Genomic DNA, 26,385 nt, shown 5'->3' with positions numbered 1-26,385 from the left:
TTGTGGGAGGTGGTGCTGGATCAGCTCCTTGACTGTTGTTTTATCAGATGAGCTTTGACTGAGAGGTTTCATATAAAAGTTTCATATAAAACTCTTTGAGTTTCATTCAGTAAATTCTCGGAGTCCTACTATGTGCCAGTCCTGCCAGCACAGAACCTTCCTTAATGGAGCTCACAGTCAAGGGTCAATGCTCAAAAATCCTCTCCTGCCTGGACTGTTGCAACCGTTTCCTCCCTGATTTCAGCCTGACGTCTCTTCACATGACTGCTGGAGGGATCTTGCTTTTCTTTCGTTCTTCCTTTTTAAAAAAACTTTTAATAGTTGTTTTCTGTAATAAAAGCAATTATATGCTCATTCAGGAAAAATTGGAAAAATGACAAGAGTTTAAACACAAATTATATCTCATCCTATCATCATCTAGACATAGTCAGTGTTGAAATTTAGATATTTTTAAAATAATGTAGTTAATCATAGAGTATATAAAACTTAAGTCCTGTTTTCCTTTTACTGTCATATCAGATACATTTTCCCAGGTCATGAAAAGCTCTTAGGAGCATTAAGACTGATCTTTCTAAAACTTAAATCCAATCATGTTACTTTCCTGCTTAAAATTCTCCCATCGTTGGTCTTCGAAGGTAAAGTCTCTACTTTTTCTTTTTAATTGAAATATGGTTGATTTACAATCTTGTGTTAGTTTCAGGTGTTCAGCATAGTGATTTGGGTTTTTTGCAGATTATATGCTACACACAAGGCTTCTGATGATCTGATCTCTGCATCCTTCTCCAGCGTTGTCTGTTTCACTCCCTACTTCTTCTTTCCCTAGTACCCACTCCCCCCAACTCACATAACACACAGTTACTTGCTAATCCCCCTCTCCCCCTGCTTCACACTCTGTATCCTACCTATACCAGGTGGCCTTCAGCTTCCCAGGCTGCCCTGTGTAGTTTCTCAACTTGATCCTTTAGTCACAGTGCTCCTCCTGCCTGAATCATCCTTCCATTGGTGTATCCAGTGAAATCCTTTCCATTTCTCAGTACTCAGTTCAAGCATTGCCTCTTCCATTAAGCCTTTCCCAACCTTCCCTATCCCATCATAGAGCTGCCTGCTCCTTTTTTTCATCCTCCCCATAGTACCCCTCCTACCTAGAAGAATGCCCACTGTAGCTTAGATTTTGGTGGGCAGGCAACCACGTCTTATCCATCTTCATTTCTCCAGCACTTTGTAAATATTCAGCACATAGTAGAAGCACAATAAATATTTGCTTAAGTACAAACAAATCAGTCATAACACTGTGTAATAAATGCTGTTCAGGGGGTGTGGAAAGGGTGCATATAGGAGACCAGAGGAAGGGCATTTTCTGGGTATGTGGTCCAAGATCGAGCTGACAGGAAATGTGTTCATTTTTATTGTGGCAGTAGCCTTCCTCCATACTTAATCTTCTTTTTTGAATCCTATTTGCATCTCTGTTCCCTGACATGGCACCAGCTATAGGAGCACCCATTTGCAACATTTGTTGCTTCCTCCTTTGCACACCTTTTCCTTTGTCTGCTGAGACTGCTGTGGCCCTGAGCGCCAGACAGGGCAGAAGTCCTCCCTGGGCAGCACAGCCCACCGCTCATCAACCAGCCATCACTTCCCATGTCCCCCAAGGAGCAGCACAGACAATTGCAGGTCACCCATAGTTGCCCTTGGCTGGGACCTCGTATCCCAACTCTAGCACAGGTAGCCAGGTTCTCAGAAGGAATCACTCTTGAATTATTATAAGTATTTATAGCCAATGCCATTATTTGAGACAGCTAACATACAGCTTAGCCAAACCCTATATTTCCCTCTACTTCCTCTCTCACTGCCTCTGCCTTCCTCAACTGCATCCCAGAGAGTCCTTCCCCAGAGATAACTTGGGCTTCTTTGCTCGTATAACGGGTCGGGCAAGAGGAGATGGAACATATCTCCCTGTGTGACACTTTGGACTCCTCAGATGTCCTTCATTCTGTAGAAGAGTTGAGCGTGGACCACGCCAAGAGGGATGGTCCACGGAAGGGCCTTGTAGCAGAGATGTAAGCCTGTTTCCCACGCCTTGCAGCCAGCACCCTGCCAGCCAGCAAGCTACGGAACAAAGACTAGAACAGGACAGTGGGGACAGTGGGAGGGGAGGTAAAAGGCATGTAATTGGATCAGTCTCCAGCTGGGTCCATCTGCCTGGGGAACCTGTCTCTGGTGGCGGCACCAGGGGACATGTCACATGTCGTTGGAAAGCCTGTCTGTCCGGTGGCTTGTCAGACCTCGGCACCAAACACTCATTTCCTTAATAACTGGTTACAGATCCTGAATCCATAAATGTAGCTAAACTCTTCTTGACCTTTCTATATTTTTAGCCTAGGCTGCTTCTCTGCATGACAACGTCCATGGTTGATTACTTGTTCTGTGAGATACCTTCATGTCAAGTTAAAAGCAGCTCTCTCTCTCGAGCTTGAAGACCCTGTCCTCTTAATGCTGGCTTCTAGTGTTGGTAACAAATTCATGTTTGGCCCTTGGCACAGGCCTTTGATTTGGGGATGGAGTGGGGGGAAAGAAGGTTGACATCTCAGCTTTAAGTTTTTCAGCCTCCAATTCTAGTAATCCCCACCTGTTCTCATATAATGGCCCCACTGGTCACCTCGTTCGCTTTTTGTTTTGTTTACCTGCGCTTTTCCTACACTCTATTCAGCCTCTGTTGAAATACAGCAGCTAAGTGAGTTTGTGACAGATACTCCAAGTGTGGGTTGTTTGAGACCATGCTAAAGCCTTTTGTTCCTACTACCTTTGGGGTCACTTCTTTTTTTTTTTTTTTGCGATACGCGGGACTCTCACTGCCGTGGCCTCTCCCGTTGCGGAGCACAGGCTCCGGACGTGCAGGCTCAGCGGCCATGGCTCACGGGCCCAGCCGCTCCGCGGCACGTGGGATCTTCCCGGACCGGGGCACGAACCCGTGTCCCCTGCATCGGCAGGCGGACTCTCAACCACTGCGCCACCAGGGAAGCCCTGGGGGCACTTCTTGATCTTTGTGACTTTAACCTTAGGGCTGATGTTTTCAAAGACGGCTAAAGTAAAGCCTTTCCTTTTCCTACGACAGTGGCTGTAGGAGACAGTCGTTTTGTGTGGCTAGTTGGGATTACTCTCCCATATTTGTTTTCCATTTGCCCACCGTGACCTTGGTCTCCAGTCTTACTGTTTATCCACATGGTTTCTGCCAGTTTGCATAATGAAATGCTAAGCTGCGTGCTCTTTCTTCTACAGCACTTATAAAACTGTTAAGATTGACCCCATCTTTTAGCATCCTTATTGTTAATACTTCCATCCATGGGGGGCAGTGGGGGAACCCACCACTGTAGAGCATTTTAAATTTTTCAAGGGGTTGTACACCTATTGTCTCTGACTTTTCCTTAAAAATCTGTAGAAAGGAGAGACCCAACTTGAAAATGGAGAAAAACTGAAGCATGGAACAATTTTATCTGTCTCCCTTAAAATCATCCAGGGACTGGCAGATCTAGGATTAGAATCCTTTACCCTTAGCTCTTTCGAGAGTAACATATTAATCAAACCCAGGGCTCAAACCCGTGTCCCCTGCATTGGCAGGTGGATTCTTAACCACTGCGCCACCAGGGAAGTGCCCCTTTAACTTGTTTCTTCGTCCTGCAGCACCTTAATTAAAAGAGATGAAAGGGATTAATAAATGAAAGAAAGCCCTTGGTAAATAATCTTAGCAAAGATGTTTTTAGAAAAGGCTAAAGTCTGTTTACCTCTTCTTGTCTACATCTCATTGGCCTCTTCAAAGAAAATCGTAGCTGATTTAACAAACATGATTTTACTGAACAAATTCTCCTATCACTGCCCTCCCCTTGTCAATTCACATTTGGTGGTCCTACGAGTGAGGATTTTCTTTCCTCATTGCTTGTTTGGTGTAGAATTGCGACGATTAGCTTTACCTCTGGAGCTCTTACCCAGAGATCAATCACTTTGACGGTGTTCATTATGTTCGGGAAATTGGCGGCCCCTGACACCAAGTACATCCTAATTGCCTGAGAAGGTGGCGGCTCTGGGCTCCCTGCTGCAGGAAGATGGGAGTCTCTGGCCTCCTGGTACTTCACTGAAGTTCAGTGAGGACAGCCTTGGTTAGTAATCCACCAAGTTGGCTGTGGCTGGGCTGGGGGGGCACAAGGACTTCCAGACCACTTTCCCACGTTCACTTCTCTAAGGCTGTTCATTCTTCTCTTTTCAGAGTCTGGAAGGAGGCTCGTACCGGGGGAGCTTGAAAGACCCCACAGGCTGCCTGAATGAGGGCATGACCCCACCCACACCTCCTAGAAACCTGGAAGAAGAACAGAAAGCCAAGGCCCTGAGAGGCAGGATGTAAGTGCTTCCCCAGACTCCAGCCTGGTGCACGTGTGTGCAATGGACAAGGGACGGGGTCCTGTGCAGTTTGGGGAGAATTAAGGATTCCCCACACTGTGTTTCCATTGGCGCCATTCGTTCTAAGTAAAGGTGACCGGTCTATACAGTGTGACCTTGATCAACAACGGGCTGTTTGGCACTGACTTTAAGGATTTTCAGCTGAAATATTTTCTGTAAGATAAGGGCTATTACTGATGGTGTGGTTATAACCAAGTCTGTTAGAAATTTAAAACATGCTGATAAAAAACAAAACAACAAAGGTCAGGGAACTATGGGACCATTACTGTGGCTCCATATCAAAGACTCCATGTTAGAAAGTCTGACGGAGTTTCATCTGAGGAAACGTTTCCCCACATGTAGGAAAGTAACGTATAGGAAAAGGGAGCTGTTGGGCTACCATGCTGGGTTCTAGCTCCACCCCTTCTCCAGCGGTTTTTATTTAAAAAAAAATTTTTATAGAGTAATATTTGTTTTTTGGGGGGGTTTTGTTAGCCCAATTTTTTTTAATTGAGATACAGTTGATGTACAATATTACGTAAGTTACAGGTGTACAACATAGTGATTCACAAACTTTAAACGTTATACTTCATTTATAGTTATTATAAAATATTGGCTATATTTCCCTGTGCTATACAATATATCCTTGCTTATTTATTTTACACATAATAGTTTGTACTTCTTAATCCCCTACTACTATCTTGCCCCTCCCCCTTCCCTCTCCCCACTGGTAACCACTAGTTTGTTCTCTATATCTGTGAGTCTGTTTCCTTTTTGTTATATTCACTAGTTTTTTTTTATTTTTTAGATTCCACATACAAGTGATATCATACAGTATTTGTCTTTCTCTGTCTGACTTATTTCACTGTGGGCTGAGTTCCAAGAGAACCTCTTTACTTTTAGAATGGTTAGAGGTAAATACAATTCACATTGGCAGTCCATTTCACAAGAACCCATATGTTTTGCAAGGTTTGAGTTATCTACCGTGATGTGAAGTCAATCTTCTATTACTTGATTCGATCAAGAAGATAGCAACACCATTACTGCAAAACTACAGTCCCTCCAAAACTTGTTTTGTTGTTTAGGGTTTCACTCTGTGTTGCACGCAGAGCTGCTAATGAGTCTTGCACATAGCTTGATGTGTGAGAGATGGTAAGCACAGTGAGAATGGGATAGGCAGGCGGAAAAGGTCCCGCCCTGTTGCTAATTAGCCTGCCCTTCTGCCCCAAACTAGTCACTCCTTTAGCCTGGTCATAGACATGAAGATTAGCAAAAATAAAGGAGGCCAGGTCCTTCTGTTGCCTGCAGATAGACGAAGTGACCATTTATAACTGTTACCAAGGAAACATCATAGCTAGGGCCTGGCCCCAGAGCAGGGCTGTCACCTCCTAATGGAAATGAGCAAGTGTCATGTAAGTGCTCTGGTTCCATATTTACCCCCTTAACTTTATGGGTGCTCAGGGGGAACCCCAGGAATAGAATAGGGGTAAAGAAATACCATCCCCAAAGGGAAGTTTCTTAGGACTTGTACAAAGCTGCTTCTCCTTAGCTTTTCAGTTTTTACATAGATGAGGCAGGGTTGGAGCTGATGTTCCAGTCTTGTCAAGCCAAAGCAAAACTTATATCAGGAAGGTGAAAGCTTCTATTAGGGAGGTAACCTTTAAGGTGACAGGTGTTCCTTGGCAAAGCTTATCTCTACTCTTGTAATAGGGCCTATGAACAGTCATTTAAGTCATTGTCTTGCTTCCAGACATGATATTGTCTAATTTTGCTCCAACAGGCAAAGGTTTGTTGCTTCTTTTACCCAATTCATTCATTTCTTCCCCCTCTTCTCACTCTCTCGCCCTCCTCCACATATTTTCACATCCTGCAGTGTCCCAAAAATCCAGGCATTAGAATGAGTCATTCCTTTTACTGTATATTGTCCTTATTCTGCTATACTTTATGGTCATGATGAAAGAGAGGATGTGAAGCTGGAGGCTGGGGGGGATAGAGAATTGAGACTCAATCCAGTAAGCCCTCAAAAGGTTTAATGAGAGCTCCATGGAGAGAAGGTGTAAACAGACAGTTATTTGTCCAGGAGAAGAAAAAAGCCAAGAATGGACTTAATTGTCTTCAAGTTTTAGCCACTCATTTATTCAACAAATATTTGTTGAGCACCTGTTACGTACCAAGTGCTTGGCGTACACAGCAGTGAATAAAACAAACAATAACGACAAAAGAAAAGTCCATGCTCTCGTGACACGTTTACATTCTAATGGGAGAAATCATACAATAAACAAAATGTAAAATAAATCATGTAGTATGTTAGAAGCTGGAAGAAAAGAAAAAAGAGTAAGGGAGATCGGGAGTATGGATGAGGCCACGTTGCGGCTTTAAATGGTTCTGACCAAAGCGGTCTGCGCAAAGACCAGAAGCAGGTAAGGAACTAGCCTGTAGCCATGGAGGAAACGTATTCTCAACACAGGCAACAGCCAGTGCAAAGGCTGTAAGAGATTCTTCTGTGGAAGACCAGCCATTCCCTACCATTGTGAAGGATAGACGTCAGAAGTAGGTCTGACCTGTAGCTGGAAGAAGTTTAGTTAGACCAAAGAATAGCATTTACTTTGTAAATAACCTTTACTCATAAGAACTGAACATGAAAAAAATTGCTTTATTGTCAGTTCAGTTTATTTGACAATTGATTGTGTACTGCCTTGAGATGCATGTAGCATAAATCTTTTATGTACCTTTTCAGAATGTCTTTTAATGTGTCATTATCTCTCCAAGTGTTTTTCATCAGCTCTTCAAGGGAGGAGATGCCAGGTCCACTGGCAGCACCTAGTCTAATCCTCTTCCCTAGAGGCTGGAAAGCCCAGGACACACTTCAATGTCAGCAGGTAGCTTAGCACAGAAATACCACCCAGAGGCAGAGAACTGGACTTCATCTCCAGAAGGCCCTTCTAGCCCCAAATTCCCACTCTAACTTTCCTGTGGTTTTTCTTCTACCACCTTCTTCCAAGTGGTAACTCGGACCATGCTAAAGATACATTTAAATGCTTTTATTTGGCGTTGCCAGTTCCTTCCTGTGGCCTGAAACACATAATTGTGTGTATCAGAGAGAGGGAGCTGGTTGGAAGTGCTGGGCATGCTGATAAGGAAGCCTGTGTTCCCCATCGCCCTGAGGCTCTAGGCCCGGGGATTCGGTGGCTTCTCTGTGCTGTATGGACAAGAATTTCAGAGGAATTGCTTCCTGGGTTCAGAACGGCTACTACCGTTGGGCTGGGGCCCCTCTTTGACATCCTAGAGCTTGACCCCTTCTGCCACTCGGGTCAAAAATGCAGTTGTATGGCTCCAGGCTAAACTCTTTCAAACTTAGATAATACAAATCAGACTCCATTAAGCTGCGTACACCTACCCTGCCCCTGTGCACAGCCATACGTGTTTTATGTCCAGCTCTTTACTGTCTGGACAGGAAGAAAGAAGTGTTTGGGTTTGACGCCTCAGGGACTCCAGAGAGCCAGTCTGAGTCGTTTAACCAGGCAGCGGGCGACAGTGAAAGAGCAGAGTCTTTGGACTCTTGTACCACTGGGTTCAAATCCCAGCTCTGCTTCTCACATTGTCATCTTGGGCGATACTGCCTCAGTATTTCCATCTACATAAACCAGGGCTTATAGTACTTACCTTCTCATAAGCTTGAGGAAAGCCAGATGAAGCAACTGGCACAAAAGCAAATGTTCTAAGAGGAAGAAATCATTAACAAGAAAGAAACCAAGAAAGTAAATGTCCTCGTAGTGATTAAATCCCACATCGGGTGGGGATGGGGATGTGGCCACACTGAAAGGGGTGATTAGGGAATCTTTCTGGCCTGGACGGGGGATTTTTGCAGGCCAGTTACCATGGACGCCTACCTGAATGATTGTAGCTTCTGTATCTCAAACACTTCACTTGATGACAGTGTCTCTGAGGCCCAAAGGTTGCTTATCAGACAGATGTCTTTCTCTTCTTGTTAAGCAAAGAACAGAGCTGACACGAAGGAGGAAAAGCCTCCTGCTGATCCCTTGGCTTCGAAGCTTTCATAACTCAGTTTTGCCCAAGTGACTGTTATTCCTTCTGCCTTGTGTCTGTACAACTATTCAGTTGTAGGTGAGGGAGGAGGAAGCATAAGGAATAGGAAGACAGATGCTGGGTTGTGAGCATTGTTCTTCTGGCTGTTGCTGCCATCTGGGAAAGCCTTCTCAGCCCCGCTGCCCTCAGCTCCTGAGCAGCGGGGGCCTCTCATCCAGAGGGCACCAGCCAGCACCTCCCCCAGGGTGCCCAGCGTGGGTTTGGGTGGTCTTGTCATAGAGACGCCAAAGTAACTTTCCTGTGAACTTCAGTGTGAAGATTTCTTGCTTCACAGTGAAGAGGAACCCTCACTGTTCTTAATCTCCTGCTCAGGTTTGTCCTGAATGAACTGGTACAGACAGAGAAAGACTATGTGAAGGATCTGGGGATTGTGGTAGAGGTGAGTACATGGCTCAGGGCGGGTCTGTGGTCACCCAGCCAGTGGCATATTGGACCCTACCTGGGCCCTGTGGTGTTCTGTTTTGTTTTGTTTATTTTTTAATTTATTTATTTTTATTTACTTTTTGGCTGCATTGGGTCTTCGTTGCTGCGCGCGGGCTTTCTCTAGTTGCGGCGAGCGGGGGCTGCTCTTCGTTGCGGTGCGCGGGCTTCTCATTGCGGTGGCTTCTCTTGTTGTAGAGCACAGGCTCTAGGCGCGCGGGCTTCAGTAGTTGTGGCTTGTGGGCTCGGTAGTTGTGGCTTGTGGGCTCCAGAGCACAGGCTCAGTAGTTGTGGCACACGGGCTTAGTTGCTCCGCGGCATGTGGGATCTTCCTGGACCAGGGATCGAACCCATGTCCCCTGCATTGACAGGAGGATTCTTAACCACCGTGCCACCAGGGAAGTCCTGGCCCCATGGTGATTTAACTTGACAGTATGTATTTTACTCTCCCTGGGTATTTGTAGAGATGAAACTAAAAATGGTAGTAGATCAAATAGAATATGTAGGTAAGTTTTTTTCTTTTCCCCTTGAAATATTATAAGAGATTTAGAGGAGGGTAGGGCCCCAAATGTTGCAGCCTCTTAGTTAGACCTGAATCCATTTCACCTTGTTTTAGGTGACCAAGTTATTGTCTCCAGAGCTTTTCATTGGTATCTAACCAATATATATACTAGTTATAAATAAATAAATATATATATATATATATATATATATATAACCATAAATATAAGAATATACAGACATATTCTTCACAGTTATGAGCCAGCATGGGCACTAAGCAAGTCAAGCAGGTCACTCTTAGTGAAACCTTGGGGCTTCCATGTTTCCCTAGTTTGCTACCAAGAGGACAAAGAAAAAACCACCAATAAGGCGAGATTGGCAGGTCCACAGTTAAAAGTCAACTTGATAGTAAATAGAACAGCTCTCTCCATAGGGGTTTACTTTAGGGGGATTTAGACACTTGGAGGAAAAAGTCTAAGAAACTAAATGGATAATTTAGATGCCCTAGAGCCCTGCTGTTAATCATCTTAAACGACAGGATGTGAAGTCTAAAAAGTGAATGCCTGATATCTGAATCACCTGCTGGTTCCTTACATTGGGTCTGTAAGCCCCCATCCTATGCAGTCTGCTGATTTAGGGGTTCGTATTTACCTGTCCTGAACCTTGGATACACAGACTAACCTGGCAGATAGAAGACTTGAATTCTAACTTGGGGAAAGTTATCCTCTGTTCCAAGGTGGGATGGGGGCAGCTAGAGTTGTAGCAGCCTCCATAAGCAGTCCAGCCTGGAAGTGGAAGGCTTGGGAATCTGCAGACTGAGGTCCAGGGAAGTCAGACATCAGTGGTGTGACTTAGACAAATCCCATAATTCCCCATGCACTGGCTTTCTCATCTTTCGATGGGGATAAGTGCTGGTACAACCTCAGAACCTGATTTTAAAACTGCGATAAGATTATATATGATAGCACTTTACAGAATCGAAAGTATTCACCTATTAAGACTTATTTCTAGGTCAAACACATCTAGTTTTAAGCCTTTAAAGACGTAATTAATTGGATTGGGAGATGGGAGAAGAACAGGCAACTGTTTCTTCTTTGTCCTGCTTTCTTAGGGGGGCTGGAGACAAAGAAAGGGACCCAGAACTTCACAGAAGTTTTGTCTGTCCCTCTGCACAAGGGTGAAGTCCTGGTTGAGTGCGGAGAAACCACAGAAGCCCTTGGCCGCCTCCTCACACGCACTGGGGGCTTCCACGGGGCTGCAGGGTGGGGCTTGGCCCAGAAAGCCTCCTCGTGAAAACGCTTTACTCACCGTTGCCTCCGCCCCGCAGGGCTTCATGAAGAGGATAGAAGAAAAGGGTGTCCCTGAGGACATGCGAGGAAAGGATAAAATCGTGTTTGGAAATATTCACCAGATTTATGATTGGCATAAGGAGTAAGTGCTACGTTGCCCTGAGGCTCAGGGGGTCTTGGAATCCAGGACTCTCCTGTCCTCCCCCTGTGTCTGACCTTAGGGGTGGGGTTTGGGGAGAGTCTTGTGTCATTCATCTCACCACTGAGAAATGATACAGTTCTGAAGAATGTGCCTTCCTTCTCTTCTCTCCATCCTTTTATAGTGTTTTCCTGGGTGAACTGGAAAAATGTATCCAGGAGCAAGACAGACTGGCACAGCTCTTTATTAAATATGTGAGTGTTGCCCTGCGGCCCCTCCGCTCCCCCTCCCACCATGCGCATTTGCATGCATTTTACTGTCCCTTCCCTCCTCTGCTCTCCCTCCTCATCCCTCTCTGAGCTGTTGGGGTCTTTTCTCTCTTTCCTGGCAGTTTGGAAGATGGGCTCTTGCCCACTGTGTTTTTCTCCTCTGTCCTTGATATTTAGCCTCTTTGGTGCGGCCCCAGAACATGGGCCACATCTTTGTCCTTTGTCTCTCCGCCCCTAGACCGGCTTAGCACTCTGAGATGGAGCGCGAGGCACAGCTGCCTGAGCGCCTTTCCCTCTGCCTTTGCAGGAGCGGAAGCTGCACATCTACGTGTGGTACTGCCAGAATAAGCCGCGCTCCGAGTACATTGTCGCCGAGTACGACGCCTACTTTGAGGTAAGCTGCTCGGGCCTGGCTGAACCACAGTGTGGGCAAGACGCTCAGGCCGGGACCACCCCATTCACAAACACCGGCCGTCATCCGTCCGTGCGTGGCCCCCTCACGGCACTGTCCATCCCTCAGGACAGGGAGGGCTGCCTCAACAGAGCCGTTAGCTTCTTGGCTAAGTTCTCGTTAGCTCCTCTCCTCTTCTAGAGCCCCCGTCGGCAGAACGACTCTGTAACGCAGAGCCCGCTGCAGAAGCTCCGGTCCCCCTTCCGTGACCCCGGAGCCCACTGCGCCCACGCTCTTCCTCACCGGGCCCTGGAGGCTGCTTGCTGAGGACCCTCAACAAGGGGCTCACAGCACCTTGTACGTAGCCTCTGTCCCGTTCCCCGAGGCCCGGCAAGCACCTAAAGTGTGTGTGCTGCCGCACCCTGGAGGCGTTTATTGTGCTGGAGGAGAGGCAACACCATCACCTGGAAAGAGCCCTTGCCTGAGTGTTTGCAGATCTGAGTTGAGGGCCCAGCCCGTAGGCTTGTGGTGTCCCAGGGGAAGCCCTTCATTTCTGACTTGGCCGTGGAGTGGGAGAGAGAACAGAACGCCCCTGCCAGCTTGTCCCTGGGACTGGGTGTGACAGAGCTTGATAGGTAAGAAGGTGATGGTGAGATGTGCTTTGTCGTTAATAACAAAATGAGCTATTGTGTAGGCAATTCTACCCGTTGCGTGGTTTGAAGATTCTAAACCTTTATTGGCAAACATGAAGACCTGCCATCCTTGCCTTTGAACCCCTGTCCAGAGCACCCCAATCCTTTGGTTCCTTTTCCCCTGATGTAGCTCCCTTGTGTTCCAGGAGGTGAAACAGGAGATAAATGAAAGGCTGACACTTAGCGACTTCCTTATCAAGCCCATTCAGAGAATCACAAAGTATCAGCTGCTCCTCAAGGTAAGAGGGCTGTGAGCCCCGCCCAGGGCCAGAGCAGGGTCTTCATCAGGCTCTGAGTTAGGGAGCAGGTCAGCTCGAGGTTCTGTCTCCACCACACTAGTTGGGGGCATGTGTGGGTTTTTACCTTTTACCGGCTGGTTATTTGTGTCAGCTTTGCCCCTGCATAAATTGCATGCCTGTTGTTCCTTCCTTAAGGTTGGTGGTTATTTGATTTTCTTTTTTCCAAATCACTTTCTTACGTTGTTGCCATCACTGACTGGCTTGGTACCTTTAAAAACTAAAAAATAATAAGAGCATAAAATCAGAGTAGAACACACAGAGAAAGAAAAGGAAGGGCAAAGCCCTAGGAACCCTAGATGAGTAAAACCTAAAATTTGATCATTTTTTTACTTTTTAAAATCATGTAGTTTGACTTGTCTTACAGAAATATGAAGCAAATGAGAGATTTGACAGTCCTTTGTCCCTTTCCTCCTTGTCATCATTCCCCTTTTGTCCCTATTCACACACTTTCTCTCCCCTTCACCCCTGCCGCCCTTTTCCCATAGCTCTGAATCTTTGAATATTCCGGGGGTTTTCTCTGTGTGATTACATCCACCATGACTCCCAGCTTCATATCTCAGCGACTACAAAGCGTTGCCATCTCTGTGGGGAAGGAAAGTCTCCTGGGTGTCATCTTGGTTTTTACGATGCTACGTTTTTTATAGGGCCTTCTTTTCCTAACTGGTTTCACTCTCCCTGCTTCCCCCACTTGCTAGGACTTCCTGAGATACAGCGAGAAGGCTGGTTTGGAGTGTTCTGATATCGAGGTGAGTTTTCTGCTTGTAATGCTGGTGGCTCTTATGGGACAGTTATTGGATGTCTACCCCTAAAGGGGAAAGATTGGCCCTGGAGGATGGGGAGTCCAGGCTGGCTCCTCTCAGACAGCAAAGAGCCCCTTGCAAACAGCTGCCCGGCAGGAGGTGTAGTGGCGAGTATTAAGGAGCACGTTGAACGTTTTTTGAGAATCCGGTCCAGGGCCAGACCAGAGCTTAGCCCTGCTCGTGTTCTCCTCGTAGCTCCCAGTGACATGTGGTGCGAAAGGGTGGTATTTTAACCCTCTAACATCCTGCAGAGATTGGGTGTTTCATCGTGCAGCTTTATCCATGAATCCAGGTACTGTTTGAGGCTGACATAGAAATTATTCCATTTTCACTCCCTCCCCCGTCCCCGAGGATTACTCCCTAAGTGAAGTCCTTAGAGACAATGTCACCATGGGGATTATTTTAAGCCAGGGAGGTTACAGACCATTCTGGCAGGTTATTTTAGGTTAAAACCTCTAGTATTTCACAAGCGAGGCTAAGCTGTTGCTTCGGCAGCCGGGGAGCAACAAAGAGAAAAAAGAAAATGCAAGAAGGAAAGCAAATGGATAAACGGAAGTGGGAAGGTTCGGAAAAGGATGGGCTGGTAGCATCCTCCCCCTGTGTGCTCACTGATTCACGTGGAGCCCCTGCACGGATGACCAACAGCCCCCAGCTTAGAACAGGAAAGCCCTCCCTCCTCTGAAGTGGACAGCAGGGACCAGTGTCCTTTCCTAGGATCAGGGAGCCCCCAGGAGGCCCCTGGCTTCCAGCATGGAACCGCCGAGCCCCCTTCCCCACTGCTGCTCCCCGCCCTGACTGCTGTTGTTCTTTCCCACAGAAAGCAGTGGAGTTAATGTGCCTTGTTCCAAAACGCTGCAACGACATGATGAATCTGGGGCGCCTGCAGGGCTTTGAGGTGAGCCCTTAAGAAGGCTTCTTGGGCTTCCCTGGTGGCGCAGTGGTTGAGAGTCCGCCTGCCGATGCAGGGGACACGGGTTCATGCCCCGGTCGGGGAAGATCCCACGTGCCGTGGAGCAGCTGGGCCCGTGAGCCATGGCCACTGAGCCTGCGCGTCCAGAGCCTGTGCTCCGCAACGGGAGAGGCCGCAGCAGTGAGAGGCCCGCGTACTGCAAAGAAAAAAAAAAGAAGGCTTAGCCCTCTCCCTTCAGGGCAGCAGGAGCCCAGGCTTCCCTTTGAAGTCCTGTGCGCGTGTTCTCTGCCTCTCTCACTCACCGCGTTTGCCCTTGTGCCCAGGCCCCTCCAGATCACAGGCCTGGAAGATGCACCTGTTTAGGACCTCCAGTGATAGGGCAGCCAGAGGAAGTCGACCAAGCTGCAGTCAGTATTGCAAGGGGCTTGGAAAGACCCCAGATTCTTTATAGCTATGGACGTGCCGATGACCCCTTCCCTTTTCTTGCTTGCTTGAGAAATGCCGGGAATGTGAGGGAGAACAGGACTACGTGATGAGAGTAGAACCAGAGGGAAAATGGAACACTTTTTTTCGGAGAGGGTGGTTCTAGTAAACGGGTCTACACAGTGGCTGGCTTTTTAGCTAAATGAATGTTTAAAGCTCTAAAACATCACAGTGCACATTTCTGTTCTTTGACAAGAAGAATCAAGTCTTGGGAGAAACAGCTAGACGCACCCAGGGTTTGGATTTCAACAAATATGCTAGTGTGCTAGGGCTGCCCTAACAAAGTACCACAGACTGGGTGGCTTGAACAACAGAAATGTTATCATCTCACATTTCCAGAAGTTAGAAGTCCAAGATCAAAGTGTAGGCAAGGGTGGTTCCTTCTGAGTGCTGTGAGGAAAGGGTCTGTCCAGGCCTCCCTCCTTGGCTTATGGATGGCCGTCTTCATGTTCACATGGCATTCTTCCTGTATTTTCACATCGCCTTCCTTCTGTACATATCTCTGTGTTCAAATTTTCCCTTTTTATAAAGACACCGATCATGTTTGATTAAGGCTCACCATAATGACCTCTCTTTAACTTGATTCCCTTTGTAAAGGCTCTGTCTTTTGATAAGGTTGCATTCTGAGGTGCTGAGGGTTAAGACTTCAACATCCAAATTGGAGAGGGGATTCAATTCAACCCATAACAGTGAACCTTAGAAGAGCAAATTGACTTTCCTGGTTTAAACTTAATAAGTGGCTGTTATTAATTTATATCCACACTTCTAACTAAACATAATCTGTTTTAAATATTAATACGATAAAACTGGAACTGATGCAGTTATTGACTGGTGCTTAGTTGTTGAGCCCCTTAGAGAAAGATGTGGATCTTCTAATCCTGTTTCCCAGTAATCCTGCAAGATTTCATTATTCATTTTTTTCCTCTGGCTAAACTAGAATAAAATGGACATAAGGCAGACTGGTATACGAGTAAAGTTAGGAAATGCTATATTCAGGTTTGGGTTAGTGAGTTGGATTCATGATGGTCTTGAGCCAAATTCTTCTGTCCTTTTGGCCCTTGCCACCCATCCTGGTGTCCCTGTCTGATTCCCATTGATTTGTTGTGACCAGGAACGATGTGGAGGGTCCTTTCTGCTGTTCATTTTTTCACAGGTTCTTGTTCTCCACAGTAGGCATGAGGCATTGGAGAAGCAGGATCATGCAGCAGAAATTCACCCCGAGTTCTCATACAGTGTTTCTTTAGCCATGCTAGATGACGCTGTACCTGTTCCCTTGGAATTATGCCAGATCTGAGCCTGTTCTGAACAGAAGTAATTCCTTTTGCTCTTCATCCTTGATGTCCCTGTGTTTTTCTGAGCAGGAGTCTGACTTGGCTTTCTCTTGGTCTCTGGAGGAACTGGCCACTGACAGGAGGAGCAGCATCTGATGTACCTTCTGACCCAAGTCAGACTTCACAGGAACTGTGTTGTGCATGGTCGTGTGTCCACAGAAGGCCACACACAGGAGGGTGGAATTATTTTCTCTTTTAAATCAAGCACCACCATCTCCTTTTTTCATCAAGCCCTAGAGAATATGCTTTGCATTCATTCCTTCAGCTAATTGGGAAGGACCATGAACGTACTTCCATTCCTTCTGAAGTCCGTGGCTTTGGGTCAGGGAGAAGTTAGCCCCTTCCCTTAGATTCTCTCCCTTTTAAATCCTCTAGCTTTCCCTTTGGCATTGACAGGGCTATAACTCATGGGTCAGGCTCTTATGTAATATTAATAGAGCTTTTAGGGCTGGTCACTGGCTTAATATTAACTTTGGACCAGGGTAGACATAAGCCTGTTTGGCTGCTGACCTGGACAGTAAGGAACCACATCCAAGCAGAGGGCAGGCGTTTCTCAGGAACATGAAAGGAAAATGACCTGTGTGTTGGGTAATGTTTGGAACAAGGCGTCACATACAGAAAATAGCCCACATTTGCGCTAAAGGGCAAAAGTTGTCACCTGAAAGTACAGTTCAGAGGAGGCCCTCTGGCCACTATCTCAGATGCCAGTGTCTTCTTGTTGCAGAACAGTAGAAAAAGCAATAGCATCCGTGAAGACTTGTCGGGTTAGGCCATATTCCCTTTGAAGATGTGACAGTGTTTCTGAAAATCTGGTTAGAACTGGCGAACCAGATAGGCTCCACCTCCTACCCTGAGTGTCAAGTGATCTGGCAACTGGAGGCATTGAAATATAGACACCTGTCAATAGTATCTCAACTGTGCCTGCTGATCTGGAGCCGGAGACTAAGACCTCAGAATTTCCCCATCCTGAAATAATAGAAGAGAGGAGCCTGACTCATCTGATTTCTTTTTGTGGTCCGGCCTCCATCACTTCCCTTGGCCCCAGGTTGGTTCTAGGTTCATGGCTAGCACCCCAGGTCCTGGCTGCAAGGGCCGGGCAGGCACACCTCTCAGAGCTCCGAGGACAGAAAGGCCACTTCCAGCTCCAGCATCATCTACTTTCTGTTCTCCTTTTAATAAAAAAACAAGAGGGGCCAGCATCATTCCCAAACATCTTTTTAGCTAATAATTTTACCTTCCTTCTGGTGTTTTCCTGGAGCTGCTTCTTAGTGGTTCCGTAGCCTCCTTTCCCTTCCCTCCAGGGCCCTGTGTGAACGGGAAGGTGGCCACAGTCTGCCCTCGATGTCTGGGTGGGCCCTGATTCAGTCTCTTACTAGAGCCTGAGGCTTTTGCTGTCAGGTCTGTTGTCCATGTCCCCACAGAGGGAGGTTCTGTGACCTAGAGGGTTGTGGTCATCTCCCTGTCTCTCACTTACTTCACCGCAGTCCTTCTTTCCGTCAGGGCACCCTGACCGCTCAGGGCAAGCTGCTGCAGCAGGATACGTTCTACGTGATTGAGCTGGATGCCGGCATGCAGTCGCGGACCAAGGAGAGGCGCGTGTTCCTCTTTGAGCAAATTGTCATCTTCAGTGAACTGCTCAGGAAGGGATCCCTCACCCCAGGCTACATGTTCAAAAGGAGCATCAAGGTGAGGATGCAGGTGGGGATGAGAAGGGGCAAAGAAGAGTCACACTGGGGGAGCCACTTCCCTAAGACAGAGACACTGGCAAGAGTAAGGATCCAGAACGTTGAAGGTCTTTCGGCCTAGTAACCTTCGGGATTGAAGGTTGATTATCTGTGAGAAAAAGTGACAGGCTCGGTGCCAGTCTCTAACATGATCCTGCAGGTTCTCCAAGATCATGTCGTTCACTCAAAGACAGAAACCAAAGTATTTAAGCTGTTAGATTCAGGGCACAATTTTGGAAACATTTCCTGAAATAAAAACTTTGAGGAACTGTAATATGTTGTTGATTTTTTAAAACTGCTTAGTATGGAAAGGATCACCTTGGTTTCTTCCAGATGAATTACTTGGTCCTGGAGGAGAACGTGGACAGTGACCCCTGCAAGTTTGCACTCATGAACAGGGAGACTTCAGAGAGGGTCATCCTGCAAGCCGCCAACGCTGATATCCAGCAGGCCTGGGTGCAGGACATCAACCAAGTCTTAGAAACACAGCGAGACTTCTTAAATGGTGAGTGCCGGGTCTGGCTTCTTGCCGGGCCATTTTCAGGGGACCCCACACCTCTGAACCTCCTGGTGACTTATGAGCCCCGATCACATTTATATGCATTCCAACTTTGTAGTTTTCAGAAACACTTCGTGTAGAATTTTTCTGAACCCGAATGCACAAGTGGGCAGATGGGGCATGATAAAGAAGGCCATCTTTCCAAAAGAAGAAATAATCTCTTGCAACCTTGACATAGAGGATGTGCCTTGTGCCACCATTACCAGCTGGTAGTAATTGGGGCAAAAGTCTGAAATGGGCACATCCTCTTTGTCTCAGGGGCCAACTATCAATGACGTGTATTTTTCCGTTTAGTAGCTAAACGAGGCTGGTAATCTCAGAGGTTCTCCAGTGCTATCTAGAGATAACTGGCAGTTTGGCAGATCAGCTCAAATCCCCTCTCTGCTCCCAACAGAGGTGATTGCTAACTCTAAATTTCAGTAATACCTTGAAACTTCCCAAAACAAACTATCAATTACACAGAGAATGAAGCTCTCTGTGGACCTGAAGGAGTACTGTATGGCCATATGTGCTCCCATGTTTACACATACATGTCCACCCTTGGGTGTGTCACCTTTTCTAGTCTAGAATCTGGTCTCTTTTCAAATGACGCAAATAGGACACTTGCTGGGTGTTATCACGGAACTCAGTGCTGTGGGGATGGACCTTGCGCAAGTCACGATGTTTCTCTGGGCCTCAGTGGGCTCTTTTTGTGAAAGACCTATTCTGCAGCACTGAAGCAGGAAAACATGGCCCACCTCCCAGAGAGAGCATCATTCTCTGCGTAATTGACAGTTTGTTCTGGGAAGTTTCAAGGTATTACTGAAATTTAGAGTTAGCAATCACCTCTGTTGGGAGCAAAGGGGAATTTGAGTTGGTCTGCCAAACCCCAGGGTATCTCCAGATAACACTAGAGAGCCTTGTAAGATTACCAGGTATCAACTGTACTCCATGGTAAGGGATTTAACACAGTTGTGTTTCTTTTAAAACAAGTCAAAAGAGATTATGGAGCAGAATGCCTTGCCTTTTTAAGCTAGAACACGAGACTTCAAAGCAGTTACACACTTACACGGAGAGTATTTGGGGGCCGTGCCCCAGGTCCCCCGACTGTAGAACAGTTTGGTGAAAAAAACTAAACTAAGTGATCTCTAGGGTTCTTTCTCATTCTAAAGAGTCTAAAATTAAACACCAGCCCAGTCCTGAGGGATAGTAATGAAAGCTGTATATAGTTCACAGTTTTTGAGTATACAACATTGAATTAATGCTTCTATGGATAAAATAATTTTAAGCAAAAACATGTGCATGTATAAAATACATTCATTAAATTGACTCTATTGGGAATTTCTGATAGATTCTAAGCTGGAATGAGGTTTTTAAGTTCATCAATTCAGAACAAAAAAAAAATAAGGTAGGACGATAAGTTGAAACCGGAAATGATTGAGTAACAATAATGGCTCCCATATATGGAGTCCTTTCTCTGTGCGAGGCACGATGCAAAGCATTTCACATGTGTTACCACACTTAATCCTCACATCAGTGTGGAAAGCTAAGTAATATCATCCTGTATTTTTCAGGTGAGGAAAAGGAGGCTCAGGGAGGTTAAGAAACCGGTCCAAAGTCACAAAAACAGTAGGTGCTAAAACAAGAACTGGAACCCAGAACTGTATAACTTGTATAACTTAAAATTAGGCTCTAACTCCAAAACTGCAGTATAGTTGCTAGTGGTAGGGCACACATTTGTCTATGAGTTCCCCAGCAAACAAAGCAAAAACACAGGACCAGGTATAAGACACCGTATCCCTCAGCCAGATGCAAACCCTACCTGAAGATGCACAGCTTTCCTGGTCCTAAGACCTAAGTTATGCAGACGGAGGCCCTCGAAGAGCACAGACTTTCTTGCAGCTTAGTTAAGAAGACATACTATTTTCAAGCACTTTAGCGCAGTTATTGCGTGCAATCAACACCCCACTTCCACGAGATGGGTAATGATTCATCGGATCAGTTTGCTACGGCCTGCTTCACAGCTGTCTGCTATCTGCTTCAAACTTGGAGCAGTACTTCTTCGAGCATAGTCAGTTATCCAGACTTGTACACGGTTCCAAGAGACCTTTTGCCTAATTATAGTGGATTATGGAGTTATTAATGAGCTGTATTCTCTATACCTAAATATTTAATGCTCTCCAGGAGAAAGGCTGAGGCCTGGCAGCAGCCTATTCAGCACTTTGACACACTCAGAAGACCAGGATGTGACAATGGACTGGGGCCAGGCTTTTGCTTGTAGACACACATGCAGGCACCTCAGAGCCAACCTTTCCCTCCTGAGACTTCAAATAGAAAGGAAGTGTGGACTATATGTTGAGTCCTATTAAAGTATATACCTATTACTAGGGAAATGTCCTTATAATGGAAAGTTCTCTGGGCCCCAGCTGTTAACCCAATTAAATATTTGTTACAGTGAACACTGACAGAAACAGCATAATCGGGCCTGCCTTGAAGTCACTGTTACAGAATTTGACCTGTATGGCTTTTGCCTGGCTGTACCTCTTTAGTACTAAGACCTTGGAACTTTATCATCTTAAACTCAGGAAAACAAAGCTTACCTCTTTCCTTTCAAAGCAGAGTTCCACTGACCACCACTTCTCCCAGCCTCCAAACCCAAGTTACCCTGGCTCCTTGCCATCTTTTCCCATCTAGGCTGTGTCAACCTCAGCTCCCTCTGGAGCGCTTGCCACACCGCACCCCTTCCGCGTTCCCATGGCTCTGCTCAGGTCCGGCCTCTCCCCTTCACTATCTCACGGCTCTTAATCAGCCTGGCCAGTCCCTTCCCTCACCCGCTGCAAGGTTAACATTCTTCAGGTGTACTCTGGTGCACCTGCACTGAAAACATGAACGTTTCCTGAATTCAGTCACTTTTCATGAACTTCAGAATTAAATCCAGACTCATTCACCTGCTTTCCAGATCTTTCACATCCTGGCACCTCCAACTTCCCTTACCTGTCTCATCTCCTTCCTCCACAGAGACCCATGGCTCTGTGCTCCAGGGAATCTGACTCCATCCTGTTGCCCAGACCCACTTCCCATTTGCTTCCACCCTGCAGAGCCTGCATGTCAGGGCCTGATGGCTGGCAGTTTCTGAAGCTCTTTACTACCACCCTACCCATCCCTGTGTCCACCCGCGCACACACGTACTACAGAGCCCTCTCTCCCTCCTTTTGCACCATTTCGGTTTTGCACTTTCATCATTTAGACAAAACTAAGAATAGTTCTCGGTAGATGATACATTCTTTAAAAACAGGGTAGTATCTTCGTCACGTATCCTCACTCTGCCTCACACAAAGCCTGACCTCTTAAGCCTCCAAAGCTTATGGGATTTCCAAAGCTGAGAGTAATGGTCTGCTTTTCCCTGCAGCCCTACAGTCGCCCATTGAATATCAGCGGAAAGAAAGGAACACAGCTGTGATGAGGTCCCAGCCTGCTAGGGTTCCCCAAGCCAGCCCCAGGCCTTACTCCTCCATCCCCGTGGGCTCCGAGAAGCCCCCAAAGGGCTCCAGCTGTAACCCGCCTCTGCCACCCCTGAAGATATCTACCTCCAATGGCAGTTCGGGGTTTGACTACCACCAGGCTGGGGACAAGTTTGAGGCCAGCAAGGTAAGTGACAGCCCACACCTGCCAGCCGCACCACTCTGAGGGTACAGCCTCTGGGCTTACTTTATAAGTAGCATCTTTTTATGCTGCTCACTTTAGCAGGAAGGGCCCACTAAATACAGCCTAATCTCAATGATTTCTCTTTCTTCCCCTGCAAATTGAGTGAGTTAAACCAGCTCCCTACCTCTCCACTACCCTCCTCCCCCGCCGTCCAGATACTCTGTGTTAAAGGGCTGTCGTCATCTGCAGAAACACCATACAAATATGGTAATGTTGGAGTGGCAATTATGATTTGTAGCAAATAGAGGAGTTGTGGTGTGGATCATCTAAAAGTCGCAGCTCTAGGGTTTGACATCTTGAAGACATTGCCCTTTCTAACGATGAGCTGCTGAAGCGAGCTCACGCCCATTGGCTGAAGCAGCAAGAGGATGTTGCCCATCAGTGTGTGAATGGGGGAAGCTAGCCTTGGATTAGACTATCCGAGATAGTCCACAATTCAAACATCGCCATGAGGAGAGTCATCAGTGTAACTGCAGATCCAGTCTACACGGCTCTTTTGACCCCACCAGGTAGTAGGAATGACAATGAATGGCAAAAGTGCTAGATCCCGAGTCAGGCGATCTGGTTTCTGTTCCAAATTATGCAGCTCAGAACTTTGCGACTTGCCCTAGAACCTCAGCAGTTTACTTAATCTCATCAGGCCTGTTTCCTCTAGAGCTCAATGGGTCTGTGAATGGGAACATCTGCATTTTTTACCTACATGTTCCCACCTTACAGTTTTATTTTTCTTACCCATATTATTAGATGATGTTGATTTTTTTTTTTTTTTTTTTTTTTTTTTTTGCCACGCCACACAACTTGCAGAATCTTAGATCCCTGACCAGGGATTGAACCCAGGCCATGGCAGTGAAACCGCCAAGTCCTAACCACTGGACCGCCAGGGAACTCCTCATTTTTATTTTTTAATTAACTATTAATGTCTAAGTTCAGTTCTGTGTAAGAGTAACTATACTGACCTATTTTATCACATCAGCTGGAAATTATTTTTTCCATCTTAAAAATCCCCTGCCCTTGTGAATAATTTGAAGTCCCATTAACTCACTGAAGAATTTCTGGCTCTCACCATGCTCTGTGAGGCAGCCAGGCATCTGTGGAAGTTACAAGTCTGTCTAGAAGCAGCTTCCCTGGTGCAGAGTCATGTGCAAAGGTCATGGAGGCAGGACCCTTCATATTAATGAATACAGGGGGACTGGAGTTCTCTTCCCACAGGAGTCGGGTCAGGGTAGGTCATGGCCTTGCCTTTGAATTGGGCAAATGTCTCATTGTTACTCCTGTCTCAAGGAGGGTCAGAATGTAGAGTAAGACCAATGCTTTTTCAAAAGGAAGAAAAACATGTATCAAAGAGTCTGTGTTCTTTTCTTTGGGGGATGGTGACCACTGACCTGACCTTTGCCCTGACCTCACTCTGCCCAGGTGCTTACGTATCCCTGTGTCTGTGCCACACGCTTCCTTCCAGCTGGAGGATGCTAGTGAGAAGATGCATGCTAAGGAGGGACTCCCAGGTGGAAGGCGTGTTTATACCTTTACCTAAGGCTGGGCAGTATCTCCACCTTTTCACCCTCACTTATAATATTAATGAGACATTTTCATTATAAATTTTTCATTATAAATAAAATACATTTTCAGAGCCCGTTTATGAATATAATTCCATTTCTCAAGATAATCTTCTGCCTGCCATTTACCCTGCTAGCGGGAGGGCTGACTTTCAACCACACATTAGGATGCAGAGCAAGCCCATGTGAACCAGCCTTGCTGTGTCTGTGTCCCTCTTGCCCTTGTCTCCTGGCAGAGCGACCTGGGAGGCTGCAATGGGGTCTCATCCATGGCCGTGATCAAAGATTACTATGCACTGAAGGAGAACGAAATCTGTGTGAGCCAAGGTGAGGTGGTCCAGGTCCTTGCCATCAACCAGCAGAACATGTGCCTGGTGTACCAGCCCGCCAGCGACCACTCCCCCGCCGCCGAGGGCTGGGTCCCGGGCAACATCCTGGCACCCCTCACCAAAGCCACAGCAGCCGCAGAAAATAGTGACGGGAGCATCAAGTAAGTGCCTCGTTGGCTTCCCCGGGAGAGGAGTATGTGGATTAAAAAAAAATTCAAAACAAAGAACACAAAAATGCAAACACACGGTAGGGAATTACTGCTGCTTATTCTCGACAGTGCCACCAGCACCAAGGTTTGAGCGCTGGAACCACACGCAGCAGGGGGCAACCGGGCTGGAGTGTTCCGATTTTTTTTTTTTTTTTTTTTTTTTGGTGGTGGTGGTAACAGTGATGGTGTTTCTTTCCTTTTCATTTGTAATTTTCTGTTTGTTTGTTTTTTTCTTTTCTCCCCCCTCCTTGTTAAGAAAAGAACCCTACTGAAACCCTAGGGGACAAGAGGCATGCCTCCTGTTGCTCCATTTGACCCACCACAGGATTCACTGGACTGGACTTCTATTTATATTGTATTAAATTACTGATATATATATATATTTTTTTTTTGATTGACACCAAAAAATTACCTTAGCACAAATGCCAGACCTGTATAGGTCAGAGGCCTGCTGCTTCTCCCAGGAGAGAGGGAACTTTTTGGTTGTCTATGGCAATTCCTCTGTACAGATTGTAACTTTTTTTTTTTTTTTGACTTTCCCCCTCCCCTGTCACTTTAATATATGTTCATGGTCATTTGTGAGATATTTCTTTTCCTTATTTTGGTTGCGAAGACCCTTCCAAACACATTCCTGTATAAAGTATTTTGCACTATTTAAAGAAACCCATATGGATGAGGTCAGGCTGTGCAATATAATGGAGAGTCACAATGTTCATCATTGTACCTGTAATGTAACTAATAATTTTAAATGTACTATTTTAAATATGTAAAATAAATTTTCACTGCGAGCATGTTTTAATGAGGTTAAAGACTAGTTGACCCTTTTTCCTCAGTGCACTATTCTGGGACTTCGAAATGTACAAACGATTCTTCTTCTTTTTTCTTTAAGAGTTGGTTGAATGCATTGGCAGTTCTTTCCTACACAAGAAGTGCCTTTGTGGCCAGAGGTCCAACCCTAGCCTTCCCTTCTAAGCAGCCCATGTGTGTTCTCTCTAACCTCTGAGGTGAGGGATGATGCAGATGGGATGCTGTCCAACTGGGCGACCCTGAGGTGCTGACGTAAACCAGAGGCTAGTGTAGAAGGCGGTGGGCTGGCTTGCGGCCTCCACCGCTCTCCACGCCGTGTGGTCACCGGCGGCCGGGTGGAGGAGCTCCCGTGAGATATCTAAGCAGCAGCAGCAACAGAGCTGCGCCTCCTTGGAGCTTTCTCTAGCTCAGCGACAGAGACTGCTGACCCCACCCTGGCCTCTCTAGGTAACCGCAGACCCAGCTGGAAATCAGCGGTGGCCCCTAAATGGCAACAGGCCTGATTCATTTTATCCTAAAGACACTTGGTTTCAGTACCTTTTATGAAGCCTTGGATATAAAGGCCCTCAAAGCATTGAGGTTCTTATTAATCAATGACTTACAGAGCTAGCTAACTCGTAATGAGTTGGATCTAATTATCCAGGCACTCAGCACTTCTCCCTTGCATCTTTTGGTCACTTTTTCATACCTTCCATGGGAGGACTGGTAGGAAGGGTGTCAGGCTGGGCAAAGGAGAACAGGTTCAAATACCAATTGGTCATTCGGTTCCTTGTCAGTGTGGCTCTTGCACAAGGGTTGGTGGGAGTGGAGCAGAGCAATGGACTAAAAGTGGTTGTCACTATTTATCAGTGAAGGACACTCACCGTACCCTCCCCAGGGCTGCTATGACCACAAGGGTCAGAGTTGGTTGTGATGCCTATGGGATAAATGTCACTGAAACCCTGTTTCCACATCAGTCCCCAGGCTTGTGGCCAAGAGATGGAAGCTCCCCAAACCATGATGACGCATTCTTCTGGGAAGAAGAATACGAAATTGAGCGTGTCCTGACACTTGCACTACTCTGAGTCTCCTTCTCAGTGTTACTTGTAGCATTTCTAGTTTCTCACCAATCATACTGAATGACCCAGAGGGTTGTGATAAACATAGGAATGCAGTCCCATGCTCACGTGCACACGCGCTGTGCCGGCCGCCCTAGGAGTCTTTTCAGCAGGGACCTCCCTGACTCAAGAGGTTCTCAGAATAAGCCAGGGACATGGCTTTGGGGGTAAAGATAAGGGGTGAAAGTCTGCAGTTAAGAGTGATATTATCCGAGGTTCATTTCGGTGACCGTTCTCGCTCAGAAACAACAGTTGGAGTGAGAGCTGGTATGCGGGGACTCCCAGGGAGCCTGCCTCTTCAGGAGGCACAAGAGAAGGTCTGGCCAAGAGATTCTTTTCTGCCATCTGAATGAGACGCTTTTCA

The 26,385-nt window shown here is 46.5% G+C and overlaps 1 protein-coding gene across 6 annotated transcripts in view; it reads left to right on the top strand.

Annotated features, from left to right (window-relative positions):
* The window catches only part of KALRN (kalirin RhoGEF kinase), a gene marked incomplete at both ends in the record, with an annotated part of 639,791 nt that overhangs the window by 579,205 nt on the left and 34,201 nt on the right, over positions 1–26,385 (top strand). For 4 of the 6 annotated variants that reach the window (XM_082654652.1, XM_082654658.1, XM_082654657.1 and 1 more), the window contains 12 exons: positions 4,259–4,389; positions 8,848–8,914; positions 10,784–10,887; positions 11,069–11,138; positions 11,461–11,547; positions 12,383–12,475; positions 13,231–13,281; positions 14,153–14,230; positions 17,560–17,745; positions 18,117–18,288; positions 21,731–21,969; positions 23,816–24,069. In XM_082654652.1, coding sequence (XP_082510778.1) covers positions 4,259–4,389; positions 8,848–8,914; positions 10,784–10,887; positions 11,069–11,138; positions 11,461–11,547; positions 12,383–12,475; positions 13,231–13,281; positions 14,153–14,230; positions 17,560–17,745; positions 18,117–18,288; positions 21,731–21,969; positions 23,816–24,069 — 1,532 coding nt within the window. Of the gene's footprint in view, positions 1–4,258; positions 4,390–8,847; positions 8,915–10,783; positions 10,888–11,068; positions 11,139–11,460; positions 11,548–12,382; positions 12,476–13,230; positions 13,282–14,152; positions 14,231–17,559; positions 17,746–18,116; positions 18,289–21,730; positions 21,970–23,815; positions 24,915–26,385 lie in introns of those variants that run through there. The other 2 variants (XM_082654659.1, XM_082654660.1) reach the window with 1 other exon arrangement.

This window comes from Grampus griseus (genome assembly GCF_964374135.1).
Source record: "Grampus griseus genome assembly, chromosome: 5".
NCBI classification, from domain to species: Eukaryota; Metazoa; Chordata; class Mammalia; order Artiodactyla; family Delphinidae; genus Grampus; species Grampus griseus.
The sequence above is the reverse complement of the archived record's forward strand: the minus strand, read 5'-3'. Positions and strand labels throughout refer to the sequence as shown.